At 37.2% G+C, this 14306-nt stretch overlaps 4 protein-coding genes across 4 annotated transcripts; 3 read left to right on the forward strand and 1 right to left on the reverse strand.

Moving 5' to 3' along the window:
* Positions 1–2090: 2090 nt before the first annotated feature.
* On the forward strand, positions 2091–5115 carry LOC104750822 (delta-aminolevulinic acid dehydratase 1, chloroplastic). The gene is made up of 13 exons (XM_010472671.3): positions 2091–2457; positions 2619–2928; positions 3123–3234; positions 3327–3400; positions 3494–3562; positions 3645–3728; positions 3821–3890; positions 3961–4016; positions 4093–4214; positions 4301–4372; positions 4460–4541; positions 4615–4692; positions 4781–5115. The coding sequence occupies exons 2-13, from the start codon at positions 2623–2625 to the stop codon at positions 4946–4948; spliced, it is 1293 nt and encodes a 430-aa protein (XP_010470973.1). The 5' UTR covers positions 2091–2457; positions 2619–2622; the 3' UTR covers positions 4949–5115.
* A 470-nt stretch (positions 5116–5585) lies between these two features.
* Positions 5586–7079, forward strand: LOC104750823 (large ribosomal subunit protein uL16x). Its single transcript, XM_010472672.3, has 4 exons — positions 5586–5825; positions 6122–6623; positions 6704–6785; positions 6869–7079. The coding sequence occupies exons 1-4, from the start codon at positions 5816–5818 to the stop codon at positions 6938–6940; spliced, it is 666 nt and encodes a 221-aa protein (XP_010470974.1). The 5' UTR covers positions 5586–5815; the 3' UTR covers positions 6941–7079.
* Positions 7080–7352: 273 nt separating this feature from the next.
* LOC104750824 (uncharacterized) lies at positions 7353–8931 on the forward strand. The gene is made up of 4 exons (XM_010472673.3): positions 7353–7745; positions 8101–8189; positions 8297–8394; positions 8496–8931. The coding sequence occupies exons 1-4, from the start codon at positions 7736–7738 to the stop codon at positions 8593–8595; spliced, it is 297 nt and encodes a 98-aa protein (XP_010470975.1). The 5' UTR covers positions 7353–7735; the 3' UTR covers positions 8596–8931.
* Positions 8932–11264: 2333 nt separating this feature from the next.
* On the reverse strand, positions 11265–11759 carry LOC147925741 (uncharacterized). Its single transcript, XM_087492748.1, has one exon. It carries the CDS (start codon positions 11757–11759, stop codon positions 11265–11267), a length of 495 nt encoding a protein of 164 aa, XP_087348874.1.
* Positions 11760–14306: the final 2547 nt, after the last annotated feature.

A 14306-nucleotide genomic window follows, 5' to 3' on the forward strand; every position in this document is an offset into this window, starting at 1 on the left:
AATTACAAACTGCAATAGGAGAAACTCTTACTAGTCCTTTCCTCCATTCCGGACTGGAGAGTAGTGATAGAACAAAGAAAAGCAAATCTTGGTGTTTTCTTAATAGCTAGAAGTGTCACAAGTAGGGATGTTAACAATGGGTTAAAACCCGATGGGTACCCGAAACTCGTTTAAAATGTAGAGCTTTCGAACCTGTTTTTCAATCAGGAAAAAATGGGTAAAAAACGGGCGGGTACCCGAAATCTTGTAATCTTACACGGGTTTACTCTATAAGACTATAGATACCCATCAGGTTTTTTTTTAAAAAAAAATCTTTTTACTAAAACGACACCGTTTCGCAATAACCCTAGTCTAATTGCTTCTATCGAATTGGTTCTGATCAGAGAGTGTTCACGTCGGCGAAGTTGTGTTCTTCATTGGTTTTAAATTCAATCTTCGGACAGAGCTTCTCGTGACCCTCTCATCACCTCCGAAGCAGGTATGAATCCTCTTTGATTTTCATTTTCTGGGTTGGTTTTAAATTACAACCTTTGATTGTGGGTGGAATCAAGTTTCAATTTTGAATTAGCTTTAAGCTTTGATCTGTCTATATAATTTATGGGTTCCAAGCTTTGAACTGTCTATATAATGTCTGGGTTCGAAGCTTGTTTGATGTGTTTGATGTGTGAGTGGTTGATCCTTTTGGTGTTACATACTTGGAATAGGAACAAGTCTTATTCGTTTTTGTGTTTTTGTGTCTTATCGAGTCAGTCTTAGAGTTAAGGTTAGTGATCTTAAGAGTCACTTTAGAGCAGTATAAGTCACAACATCCTTCTTACGCATCATGATCTAAGTTTATCTTGTTAGGAAATTAGTTGGTTTGGTTGATGTGTTATAGAATGAGAAAAACTTGAAATGCTGAGCATTTTTTTCTTTTTTTTTCTTTATAGAATGGATTCACAATCATTGGAGACAATGGCAGCTTTAAATGCTGAGCATGAATATCATGCAATGAATGAAGATGGCCAAGAGGCTGAAACTCAAGGAGGAGCACAAAGTGAAACACAGCCTACTCAAGAGACTACTCAAGTGTCTTCTTAATGAATGCAGGATGTGTTTGTATGAGGTTTGTATTTTTGAATGCAGGATGTGTTTGAGCTTGAGAGGAGCATACAAGCTGGTTCTGACAACACAAAGTCGAATTTGCAAAATTATTTGGAAGATCCAAGGCTAGATTTGAGGTCTTTTACAGATATGGAGGTTTTGAGCTATTGGAAAGGCAATGGGCAACGCTATGGTGATTTGGCTTCTCTAGCTTGTGATGTTCTTAGTATTCCAATTACCACAGTGGTAGCAGAGTCGTCTTTTAGCATTGGAGGTCGTGTATTGTGTCCTTACAGAAACCGCCTCCTTCCAAAAAATGTACAAGCTTTGCTATGTACTCGAAACTGGTTACGTGGTTTTGCTGAGTTAGAAGGTAAAAACATAGTCCAAATTAAAAAAAAAAAAAAAAAAATTCCATTGTTTTGTTGATTTATATTTTCAAATTACAGGTGACATTGAAGACAACTTTGATGATGGAGCTGAGTGTACTACATCAGTGGCAAGTAGCTCAGGAGTATGAACCTTTTATGTGTTTATGTTTGATTGTTGTTGCCTTGTGAGTTTCTAAACATTTTATGTATTTTAACATTGCAGAACCTTATATGTATTTAACATTTGTTTTTAGTTTTTGCTTAATCTAATTAGAGTTTATAAACTTTTGAAAATTGTCACAGATATAATAAAATACACAAAATACATAATATAAATCATATTTGTTTTTGGTATAGAAAAGCTATAGACACAAAAATACACAATGCAAAATGCAAAATACATCACATGAGACAAAAAAATTCGGGTACCCACGGATTTACCCACAAGAGTTAAAACCCGTTTGGGTTTACCCACTAGACCTAAAACTCGTTCGGGTTTTTTGAATTTGGATTTTTTCTGAGCAGGTTTTTTCGGGTTCGGGCCGGGCCGGGTTTTTTCACCCACCACAACATCCCTAGTCACAAGGGATGAACGATCTCAATTATATGTAGCTTCAGGCTACCCTTCATGGTTACAAGGAGTTTTTGAATCTGACCAAAGTATTATATAGTTGCTTTGGATCCTTGTTTTATGATTGTTTTGGTTCCTTTTGTATTGTGTCAAACTCGTAAGTTTTATTATAAAGGAATTATTCAGACGAAAAAAAAAAAAAAACATTTCCCGGTTTCATCAAATTAACATAGGCCCATTAGGCTCTATCAAGCCCCCCAATCCTCGAACTCGTATACTCTCACTCGCAGCTAAAGTGCGTGTACACCAGTCTCTATCTTCTTTGTCAATTGTCAAAATCGGCGATCATCCAAAGCTATCATCTTCGTCCTAAAACCCCATTTTTTCCCTCTCAGCTTCCTTAATCGCAACAACAACTTCTTCACATTCAAGGTTTGAATTAACACCAACTTTACTCTGTGTATTCATTTCGAACGAAACAGCTTTATTCTTCTTCTTCATTTTCACATAAATCTTGCTTTGTTTAGTCAATATCACAATTCGTTGATAAAATTCTCAATGCGTTCCTCTGTGTGTTTGTGTGTATGTTGCAGATTTATGGCTACTACACCGATCTTTAATGCTTCGTGTAGCTTTCCTTCGACCAGAGGAATCGATTGTAAGAGCTTTATTGGTCTGAGATCGACTGTGAGTAAAGTGAGTGTTGCTTCTTCTCGAATTGGTACTAGTCAACGTCGTAACCTTGTCGTAAGAGCTAGTGAATCGGGTAATGGACACGCTAAGAAGCTTGGAATGAGTGATGCTGAGTGTGAAGACGCTGTAGCTTCTGGCAATGTTCCAGAGGCTCCTCCGGTTCCTCCTAAACCGGCTGCTCCGGCTGGTACACCTATAGTTCAGCCTCTTGTGAGTATCCTAATCACTTTATTTCATTATTGAATCTGCTCTAATTGCATTGTACAAGATGATCTTGCGGTTAGCTAAGAACATAATTTGAATCAATGTATCGGTTCTTTGATTGATTTAGCTGCAAGGTTGAAACTTTTTAAGAGGCTTACTGTTTTTTTAATCTCTTCTAATGTTTACTTATTTGCTTGCAGAATCTAAACCGACGTCCACGTCGTAACCGTGCATCCCCTGTTACGAGAGCTGCCTTTCAGGAAACTGACATCTCCCCTGCAAATTTTGTATACCCACTTTTCATTCATGAAGGTTTGTTAGTTTCTTTGTATTCTGACTTTAATAACTCTCGTTGGGTCTCTATTCTCTTTAAGAAACTTTATGTGGTTTTTGGAGTTTGGCAGGTGAGGAAGACACACCTATTGGAGCTATGCCTGGTTGCTATAGACTTGGCTGGAGGCATGGTCTTGTAGAAGAGGTTTTGACCCTGTGTTTTTGATTTGATTCCTTAATATGTAGCCGTCATGTTACAAGAAAGTGATTTTTTTTGGTCTGGTTTCTTTACAAACAGGTTGCAAAGGCTCGAGCTGTTGGTGTGAATAGTATTGTCTTGTTCCCTAAAGTTCCTGAGGCTTTGAAGGTCTTTCACGCTTCTCTTCTCTTTGTGTATATATGTTCTTGAGTTGTATCCTTAACGCTTTTTTTTGGCTTCCGTTTTGTAGAATCCAACAGGGGATGAGGCATACAATGACAACGGTTTGGTGCCTCGAACAATTCGTCTTCTCAAAGACAAGTATCCTGATCTTGTAAGATCCGTAATCTCAGTTTGTTAAATATACTAGGAGATGAAAAATTGGGTCATTTTGCAATTGTGACAAGTGTTCTCCTCTGTTGCAAGGTTATCTACACTGATGTGGCATTGGATCCCTACTCGTCCGATGGTCACGATGGGATCGTTAGAGAGGATGGTAAGTATTTATACCCAACTTCCATCTGGTACATTTTAGTTGGAACTCTGATACATTTTTATCTATGTAGGTGTCATCATGAATGATGAGACGGTGCACCAGTTGTGTAAACAAGCTGTTTCCCAGGTAAAGCTTTTCGATATCAGTGATTCAAAAATTGTTTCGTACTAATAAGATATGATCTCTCCTTCTCTCTTTCCAGGCCCGAGCTGGTGCGGACGTTGTGAGTCCCAGCGACATGATGGATGGGCGAGTAGGTGCCATCCGAGCAGCTCTTGATGCTGAAGGATTCCAGAATGTATCCATCATGTCATACACAGCAAAGTAATAATCATACATTTCTTTTCCCCTCAATAGCTTTTCTAGAAGTTGTTTGTTCTGTCTAATTGTATAAGATTTTCTGCCCACAGGTATGCAAGTTCATTTTATGGTCCTTTCCGTGAAGCCCTGGACTCAAACCCACGCTTTGGAGACAAGAAGACGTAAATCCCATCAACCCTTATTGATACTGAATTTGTATTTGTTTTTCTAACCCTAGCAGTTACAAACTGACGTTGTGAACTATATAGGTATCAAATGAACCCTGCAAATTACAGAGAGGCCTTGATTGAGGCACGAGAAGACGAGGCTGAAGGAGCAGATATTCTCCTGGTAAGTACTTTATCATCCTTTAGCAAAACATGTTATTAGAGTTTGGTAATGAATTGGAGTGTTTTTGTTACAGGTGAAGCCAGGTCTTCCATATTTGGACATCATACGACTTCTGAGGGACAAATCTTCATTGCCTATTGCTGCATACCAAGTAATTTCTTTTATCACACTCTTGCTTATTGAATAACAACATTCCAATATGAGTTTTTTGTTGATTCAACTCTCCAATGAATTTTCAGGTTTCTGGAGAGTACTCAATGATCAAAGCAGGGGGAGTCCTGAAGATGATCGATGAGGAGAAAGTGATGATGGAATCACTGATGTGTTTACGTCGAGCTGGAGCGGACATCATCCTAACATACTTTGCTCTTCAAGCTGCTACTTGTTTATGCGGCGAGAAGCGGTAGAATATAGATAGCGAGAGTATGTGTTTTAAACCATTTGAGTTACTGAGTATTTGTCTTTAAACCATTTGCGACAATTCTGATTTTTGCCTTCAGTCTGATCCAAGTTATTTATGACCGTGCATATGTGATCGTGTGTTTTCTAATATGTATTATGATGTGTCTTCTAATTTGTTGTTGTTGCTGTTCTACATGTCTTTTTGTCTCATGTGTTCGCGTATTGTGAGTTTCGCTCAGGAATGCTGTGGCATCTCATTTTGTCAAGTATTAATAAAAACGTTAGTCATGTTTAGTTATAAAATGAAAATATGTAAATGTTAGAAATCATTTTGTAAAAAATAAAAGCTCAACACAAATATGAGTGTGTTAAATAGTGTTTTCAGATGTGAAGCAACAACACTATTCATAATGTCATTCGTCTTCAAAATGAAGTATACCATTGAATCATTGATGAGGAGGAATTGAGGATTTTTAGATAGATAATGCTTATAAAAATGTGAACCAAAGACTTTAACAATAAGATGACCGGTATAAACTAGAACAAATTGATAACATATATTCGTAAGTCCTCTTGCGTAGATGATTCATCATCTAAGATGAACACCCAAATTTGGCTACAAACTTTGTTAAAAAAACATCAGCCGAAAAAATAACGTGTTCACACTGGAAGCTACAAACTACATAGGTCAAAAAGTCGAAGATAAAGGCCTGGACCGAGCACCAAAAATATCCAATGGGCCTTTATTTAGCTAAGCAGTTACGTATGCTAAATTTAGGGTTTGTTTTTGTCGCACCTATAAATTAAACATCACAGCAACCTCATTTGTAATTTCTAGGGTTTTTGCATCAACACCGAACGGATCCAACGCAATGGGACGAAGTAAGTCTATCTTCTCTGCTTACCCACAGTCTCATTTCGAATTCGCTGCAATCGATTCGTATTTTGTAGAATTCGGAAATGGTTTGAGATTTTGATTATGTCAATCTAGGGTTTAGTGTTATTGAATCGCCAATTATTGAAATGTGTAGAAGAATCTTGTTTTCTGAGTCTGTGTTCATACGAAATCTTTAGCCTTTGGGTTACTTTGATGTTTATGTCAATTTAGGGTTACTTTGATGTTTTGATTATGTCAATTTAGGGTACTGATTGAATAATCCGATGTGAAAATGGTATAGGACCGGCGAGATGTTACCGTCAGATTAAGGGAAAGCCATACCCGAAATCAAGGTACTGCCGTGGAGTACCAGATCCAAAAATCAGGATTTATGATGTTGGTATGAAGAGGAAAGGAGTTGATGAGTTCCCATTCTGTGTTCATTTGGTTTCATGGGAGAAAGAGAATGTGTCAAGTGAAGCTCTTGAGGCAGCTCGTATCGCTTGTAACAAGTACATGGTTAAGTCTGCTGGTAAAGATGCGTTCCATCTCAGGATCAGGGTTCATCCTTTCCATGTTTTGAGAATCAACAAGATGCTTTCGTGTGCTGGAGCTGATAGGCTTCAAACTGGAATGAGAGGTGCTTTTGGTAAAGCTCTTGGTACTTGTGCTAGAGTTGCTATCGGACAGGTTCTTTTGTCTGTGAGGTGTAAGGATAACCATGGAGCTCATGCTCAGGAAGCTCTTCGTAGAGCTAAGTTTAAGTTCCCTGGTCGTCAAAAGATCATTGTTAGCAGGAAATGGTAAGTCTCTCAGTTTCTTTTGTCTATGATGATGTCTATTTGAGCAATATTTATTAAAATTGGAGATTGATGTTTTACAGGGGATTCACCAAATTCAACCGTGCTGAGTACACTAAGCTGAGAGCTATGAAGAGGATTGTTCCTGATGGTGTCAATGCTAAGGTTAGTCTGATTTTCACACATTGTGAGCTTAATTTATATGCTTTGGGATTTGTTGATTCTGAATATGGGTTGTGGTGTTGCAGTTTCTGTCAAACCATGGGCCATTGGCTAACCGTCAACCTGGAAGTGCATTCATATCAGCCACGAGCGAATAAAGATGATGATGATTTGTGGTTGTAGTAGAAGAAGCGTTAATCTAGTTTCTCCGGTACTCTGTTTCACTTTTGATGATGTAACAGTTGTAAGACATGGATCCTCCTCGTATGTTTCCATTATGCTTGAACAATTGTTTCATTCTGTGTTTCGTTTCTTTCTTTTCTATATCTTCAAAGCGGCCTGTCTATCCTGGTTTATTTACTGCCGATTTCTCAGTATAATTTATCTCGTATCGAGTTCTTTAACCTGATTAGGAGTTTGGCTTCCGCAATTAAAATTCTAAAGATGCAACAAAACTAGAAAATTTCAAAAACAATGTCAGTTTCCCGATTTCTTTAAAATATAATTGAGATTTATGAAAAGTAAAGTTGGTGGTATACGTATTTTAACAAAAGAAATTATAATAATAATAATATAGTTAAACTATTTCTGAGCTTAATGAAAATAATAAATTCGGCCCATGTATATGGTTTGTTTATTTTTTTTTGGTTTGAAAACGGCGTCGTTTGACCCTAAAACCTGAAACAACCACAATCGCTTCTTTCTTGATTTCTCCTTCTCCTCCTACCAAGCGCCGGCCGACTTCAATCTTTTTTGCTAACGAATCACAGCTTCAATCTCTTCTTCTTTGGTTTCTTATCTTCGATTTCATGTTTATATAGCTACCGTTTCTTTCTTCTCTAGATGTGCCAGGAACCAGAATCATTTACTAATAGATAGAAAGAAAGCCTTGGGAACTATTTTATGCGATTTTCTCCATTCCACATCTTTGTTGGCTTCTAGAGTTTTGGAACATGAGTACAGGTGCGTGCGTTTTCGTCTCTTTCTCCTTACTACTTTGTTTTCTTTTTTTCCTAGATTCCTATTTCTCTGGAACTGAAGATTAGATTATGTTCGCCTTAACTGGTAAAAAAAAAAAAGATTCTAGCTTCTTGTTCATCTGCGAATTGTGTGTAAGTTTTATTTTTGTTGGAGACAGGAACACTGTGTTTTGTGTTTGGTTAGTTATTTTATCAATCAAACCCAAAACCCTAAATCAAAGGTTTTATCTTTCTTGGAGACAACAAGAACACTGTGTTTTTAGTGATCAATGTTACTTCCTACAAAAACTCTATCTGAATCCGTTACTCTGGCGCCTGTTTATGATTTGTGTGGGTAGGTGGAGCATTTGGAGGAAACAGAGGATTAAGACCAATACCACCAGAAAAGGGCATTTTCCCTTTGGATCACTTACACGAATGTGATGCTGTATATTCTTCTTCTTCATCATCTTCTTCGCCTTTGGTTGTATATGTTTTTGGTTATGTTTCAGTTAATTCACTTCTTTAAGCATTTTCTTGGTTGTGTTTTTGCAGGAGAAGAAAGAATATCTTGGTTGTCTTAAGTCTTCAGCTCATAAATCTGAACAATGTAGACATCTCTCTAAGAAATATCTCCAGTGTCGAATGGCTAAGTAAGTGTCACCATCATCATAGTTCTCTCTCTCTAGAGTTCATGTTTTCACTTTGATGGGATTGTGATCATGATTAATTTGGTTTATTATTATCATTGCAGGAACTTGATGGCAAAACAGGATATGGCTGAACTTGGATTCAGTGGTGATAAAGAATTGGATTCCTCTGAAGATAAGAATAAAGAGAGTATCCAGCATTGAACTTGGATTCTTTCAGTGGTGAGCCTCACTTTGTGGAATTTTGGAATTGAACATTGAGATAGCATTTTAAGATTTAGGTCCTTAAACCCAACTCACTCTCAAAGTATATGCTTCATCGATATTGATACGTACTTCATATTGGGTGAATCAAAGCACTATACAAAACATCAAACAGAAGCAAAGTATCAGGGAGGAAGGTGGTGGTGTGTGCGAGTCTTTCTTACTTTGAATGATGTGCCTTATTTATGTTCTTAATTCCTTTGTAGACTTTTTGGGCTTAGAGAATATTAAGTTTGTTGACATTTTATAGATTATAGTCCATTTTGATTTCTCTCATTTACGGTGAAACTTAGGAATAATGTGTATTTTTTGTTTACACTGTATAATTTGTCCTCTTAGACCAGTTTGTTTGTTAGGTTTATTAATTATACTTTTTATTATTGAACTCCTTACAAAGAAATGTCATCATACGGTGGTTGATGGTATTGAATTTTAGTCTACATTTCAATTCAAAATTATCAGGTTAAGTATTAAGAAAAGAAAAAAGTCTGGCGTCGTATTCATGTTGAAATACTTCTTTGGTTTATCGAATAAATAACATCTTGAAAGCCAAAGTCAAATAGATCTTTTCTTCCTTTGAATAAGAGATCTCTAAACTTAATGACCTCATAATGTAAATTTAGCTGCTGATAGCTTATCAAGAAAAACTAAGTCACGTTATGTAATATCTTGGGTTGGTGCCAAGTAGCTATCAGCAAAACTAAGTCACGTTATGTAATATCTTGGGTTGGTGCCAAGTACTAATAAAAATTTGTTGACGACAAAAAAGAATAAGAGATCTCTAAACTATAATATATAAGTTTTCAAAATTGTCACCTTCTGTCAAATAGATAAGCATGACATTTTCTACGTATCCCCATGAAATATCGTAATTGAACCAAAACCGAATTTAGTGTATATGAAACCACATATATACGTACTGATAATCATATTTCATAAGATCTTCGCTGATTCCGAGTTTTTTAATATATGATTACCTATACAAAATTTTATTGTATTATCCGGAAAAAATTAATACATAAATTGTAAATAATTGACTAAATTAAAAAAAAAACAAAATAACCCACGCCAACCAAACTGAATAAACTAATCGGAATCACAATTTAGAAATACCGAAAAAAAATATATTAAATAACTGTGTTTTTGTGCAAGCGGATTTATGTATCATTGATATCATTGATAGCTAGATGCCTAGACCCAGAAATGAGATTGCATTAAAATTGTCTGAGAAAGTACTGAGAGCCTTTTCGGACAGTCATATATTATTACACATGATGCATGGAGATATATATAATTTTAGTTGTCAAATTATATTTGCTGTCAAACAAAAAAAAAATTAAAAGTTGTTGTTTGTTGTAAAAGTGTATCTCTAGTATTAGCAGATAGCCTGGAAAAAAATTAATCATATAAATTTGGTTAATGGAAAAAATAATTATGAATTCATGTTTTAGATGGAGTAAACAGATAAAATCATATATCTTTTTAAGTTAGATAGAAGGAGAGAAAGATTAGGTGATTGAGAAGAAAATCAGATAATTTTTTTATGAAATTTTGACAAATAGCATGTAATATTTATTTCATATGTTATATTGAACTACATAACATGTTATAATTATTTGTAAAAATATAATGTATTTCATAAAAATGTACGCTTTTAGAAAAAATGAAATTAAATAGCGTTTAACATATAAAAGTAGCATGTTAAAAAGAAATTTTTTCTAATATAGTATGTCACAAAAGGAAATGACGAAAATTCTAAAGCACTTGTCCAAAAATCATCGCTATAAAATAATAAAAGAGTTTTTTTGATAATAACATGTAATATATTAAAAATGGGTATAAAAATAATTGTAATTGAAAAGAAAAAAAACTCCATTTGACACCATAGCAAGTTTCTTAATTTTTTTTTAGTTTCATGACTATTTCATACATATTCTCTCTTTTTGTGTATATGAAAGTGGTGAAATGTTCAAAAGATTTTAATGATTATCTCTTAAATTAGACATAGATTAATGCGGAAAACAACACAAATTGTCGTCGAAGAAGATACCTAAATCTGAGGACCTCTTTACCATTTGTTGATTGACAATTTATTGAATCATTTCCTAACACCCATTTTACTGGTTTAATTTATACATCCATCATCTACATATAACTATTATGTTAAAAAAAAATCACAAAAAATTGGAATAATATTTTGGCTAACAAAAAAAATGAAAGAAAAAAATCCATTAGCGGTGTGTTTAACGTTAGTTGTTGCATTAAGCATCATCTATGAAATAAAGGACAAGGTATATTATTAGGCTGTGACGTCGCTATATTGGAAACATATCAAAACATTTTAATCTACTCATTTGAGCTATATATATAGGTACCATAAACCTCTAGAAATGAGAATTTACTTTTTTTATTTTTTTTGACAAACAAGACTTTCATTAAAAACGACTACGTTTAAGTACATAAAGATCGAAAAGCCTCTTTTGCTAGGAGGTCTGCTTGTCGATTTTTGTCTCATGATACAAAACGAGAAAGTACAAGCGGTGAAAAAAGAAGATAGTGCAAGGATGTCATATAAAATCTCATGGAGTTCCAGCAATAGGATCTTTCTATCAAGAGCTCTGACTAGCAATTGCGAGTCTGAAACGAAGCAAAAGGTGCGTGAAGCCCAATTCAAGAGCAAATCTCATCGCAGTGAAAGTTGCGAGTGCTTCGGCCATCAGCGGTGACCGCACATGGGGGTACGTCATAGATCCCCGGGTCAAGGTTGTGTTTGATTGATCTTTGAACACCCATCCGCATCCCGCGAATTTGGTATCCACCCATGCTCCATCTGTGAAGCAGAGCATATCGATTGGAGTGGTTGGATGTAAAGCTTTGGAGGTACTTGGCTGGGTTAATTGTCGGATGGTTGGTTGGGCAGTCTGCCATTCTTTTGTGCGTGTGATTGCAATACTTAGAAGCTCCTCTGCTATCGGTTGTATTTTACTGAATAGTAATTTGTTTCTTGCCGTCCAGATCGACCAGAATATCCATGGGGCTAACAGACCAGAGCCGATTCCGGTGGGAGGTAGGCATGTTAAATTTACAGTAGTAGAGATTCCCATTTTCACATATCGTATACTCTCCGGGATTAGGTGCTCTTTAAAGGGGGCCAGTTTCCAAATCAAGGCTGCAAAGGGGCAGTGGAAGAAAGTATGGACCTCCGATTCTCGTTCTCCACAGTGTGGGCACAAAGCTTCATGAGTGATATTTCTGATTCGTAGATTTTCACCCACTGGTAAAGCTGTCGGAGCCAACTTCCAGAGCAGTAGTTTTGTCTTTGGTGAGGTTCTCAGGTTCTAGATATTTGCCTTCCAACTGAAGTCAGTCGTCGGGGTCCTTATGGATGCTGGAGTCGGCGGTGTTGTTGTCGGTATCCTGGTATTGAGAGCTTCATAGTAACCTGATTTTGTTGAATAGATCCTGTCTTTTGTTGCCAGCCATGCTCATTGATCTTCACATCCATGTTTGCTTGGTCTTAGTTTTAGGATTTCAGCTTCATGTGAGAGGAGTATTTGTTGGATCCGGAGTGAATACCAGTCACTTGTAACTGGATGGATGAGTTCCGATACCTTCATGGTTGCAGTCCTCTCAGTTGGTGGACCCATAGGGGCTAGGGGTTTTGATATGGAGAGCCATGAGATTCCCCAAACCGGAGTGGTTTGTCCTGATCCAATCACTCTCCCCAGCTGAAGCTTTAGAAGATCTCTCCCGGTACAAATGCTTCGCCACCAGTGAGAGGCAGAGTTTGGTACAGAGCAATCAAGGAGGGATGAGGACTTGCAGTATTTCCCCAGGAGGACTTTTGCCAGGAGACAGTTTGGTTGGGTGAGAAGTCGCCCGCTTACTTTTGCAAGGAGTGCGTCATTAAAGGTCTGAGTATCTCTGAACCCCAAACCTCCTTCTTTAAACGACTGAGTCATTGTGTTCCAAGATATTCGACACATTTTCTTTTTTTCAGGGTTTGAATCCCACCAGAAGCGGGTTAGAGCAGATTGAATGCGACTGCAAAGAGAGTTTGGTATTTTGAAACATGACATTGTATAGGATGGCATGGCGGCTAATACTGATTTAAGCAGAGTGAGCTTCCCTGTAGAGGAGAGGAAGCGGGAAGACCAACTAATAGCTTTTTGTTTGATACGATCAACAATCATGGTAAACAGGTCTTTCTTTTTTCGACCAAACAACTACGGTAAGCCTAAATATTTGCCTTGACCCCCTTCTTTGGAGATACCTAGATCTCGTTTCACTCTGGTTCTGACATCAACTCTTGTTTTAGAGGATAAGGTGATAGAGGACTTGTCATGGTTTATGCGTTGTCCCGAAGCTGTTTCATATTTTTGCAGGATTAGGCGTAGTTGGTTGCAGTTGTAATGATCAAATCTGCAGAAAAACACCGTGTCGTCTGCAAAGAGTAAGTGATTAACCCTAGGGCTTCCTTTTGCCACTCTTATGCCAACTAACCGCCCTTGATCTTGTGCTTTATTGCAGAGTCCTGATAAAACTTCACTGCAGAGGATGAAGATGTAAGGGGAGAGAGGGTCGCCTTGGCAGATTCCTCTCTGAGGTTGTACTCCGCCTTTTGCATGTCCATTGATAAGGCAAGAGTAACTAACCGTGGTTATACATTACATTATCCAGTTAATCCATTGGTGGTGGAAACCCATCATCTCAAGTGTAGTTTGTATGAAACTCCATTCTAGCCTATCATAGGCTTTGCTCATGTCAGTTTTGACTGCCATGAAGCATCTTTCCTTTGCTTCAGAGGTTTTCAAATAATGTAGGGCTTCATGCGTAATAAGAACATTATCTGTTATAGCTCTTCCAGGAACAAAGGCTGATTGGTTTTGAGAAATGCTGGTGTCCAGGATAGGTTGCAGTCTCTTTGTCAGTAGCTTAGCTTTGATTTTATAATAAACCGAACATAGAGCTATTGGTCGATAATCCGAGACTTTTTGTGGACTTGTGATTTTTGGGATTAATCTGACATGAGTATGATTGATTTTCAGGGGTGAGGTTACCGGTGAGGAAAAAAGCAAGGATTTCTGCTACTACTTGGTCTCCCACTGTGTCCCAGTTAGTTTGGAAAAAACTAGCAGAGAAGCCATCTGGTCCTGGGGTTTTGTCTGGGTGGATTGCAAAGCATGCTTGTTTGATCTCTTCTTGTGAGGGTATTTTGATGAGCCTCTCATTAATCTCTGTTGTTACGGATGGGCTTATTGCTTCTTGGACAATGCTGGTGTTGGAGCCTTCATGAGAGGTGAACATATTTTGGTAGTATTTGGCTATGGTCTCCACAATGTCTTTTTCCTCATAAACTGCAATGCTTTGATCTGATTCTACGACTGAGATATTGTTGATGGCTTTTCTTCCTTTTGTTGCAGCATGGAAAAACCCAAGGTTCTTGTCTCCCAAAGCTAGCTAAAGTTGTCTGCTTCTTTGTTTCCAAAACTCTTCCTCCTTTTGGTATGCGGACAATAGTCTTTGGTTTAGAGAGTTTATTTCCTCTTGCGGGTAGGTGTCATCAGACATAGCTTCCTCTAGTTGCTCTTTTAGGTCATTGATGATAGTCTAACTATTCAGTTGTTGTTCCTTAGACCAGGCGATGATTG

This window comes from Camelina sativa, chromosome 16 (genome assembly GCF_030686135.1).
Source record: "Camelina sativa cultivar CO46 ecotype springtype chromosome 16, ASM3068613v1".
Lineage (NCBI taxonomy): Eukaryota > Viridiplantae > Streptophyta > Magnoliopsida > Brassicales > Brassicaceae > Camelina > Camelina sativa.

What these genes read in the sequence shown, in the direction of transcription:
- LOC104750822 (XM_010472671.3), top strand. Translation starts at nt 2,623, where the DNA reads ATGGCTACTACACCGATCTTTAATGCTTCGTGTAGCTTTCCTTCGACC. An exon ending in CCCACTTTTCATTCATGAAG is followed by an intron (nt 3,235 to 3,326) that starts GTTTGTTAGTTT and finishes GGAGTTTGGCAG; the next exon opens with GTGAGGAAGACACACCTATT. An exon ending in ATCATGTCATACACAGCAAA is followed by an intron (nt 4,215 to 4,300) that starts GTAATAATCATA and finishes TTCTGCCCACAG; the next exon opens with GTATGCAAGTTCATTTTATG.
- LOC104750823 (XM_010472672.3), top strand. An exon ending in ATCATTGTTAGCAGGAAATG is followed by an intron (nt 6,624 to 6,703) that starts GTAAGTCTCTCA and finishes GATGTTTTACAG; the next exon opens with GGGATTCACCAAATTCAACC. An exon ending in CTGATGGTGTCAATGCTAAG is followed by an intron (nt 6,786 to 6,868) that starts GTTAGTCTGATT and finishes GTGGTGTTGCAG; the next exon opens with TTTCTGTCAAACCATGGGCC.
- LOC104750824 (XM_010472673.3), top strand. An exon ending in ACTTACACGAATGTGATGCT is followed by an intron (nt 8,190 to 8,296) that starts GTATATTCTTCT and finishes GTGTTTTTGCAG; the next exon opens with GAGAAGAAAGAATATCTTGG. An exon ending in CTCCAGTGTCGAATGGCTAA is followed by an intron (nt 8,395 to 8,495) that starts GTAAGTGTCACC and finishes TTATCATTGCAG; the next exon opens with GAACTTGATGGCAAAACAGG.
- LOC147925741 (XM_087492748.1), bottom strand. Translation starts at nt 11,759, where the DNA reads ATGGGAATCTCTACTACTGTAAATTTAACATGCCTACCTCCCACCGGA.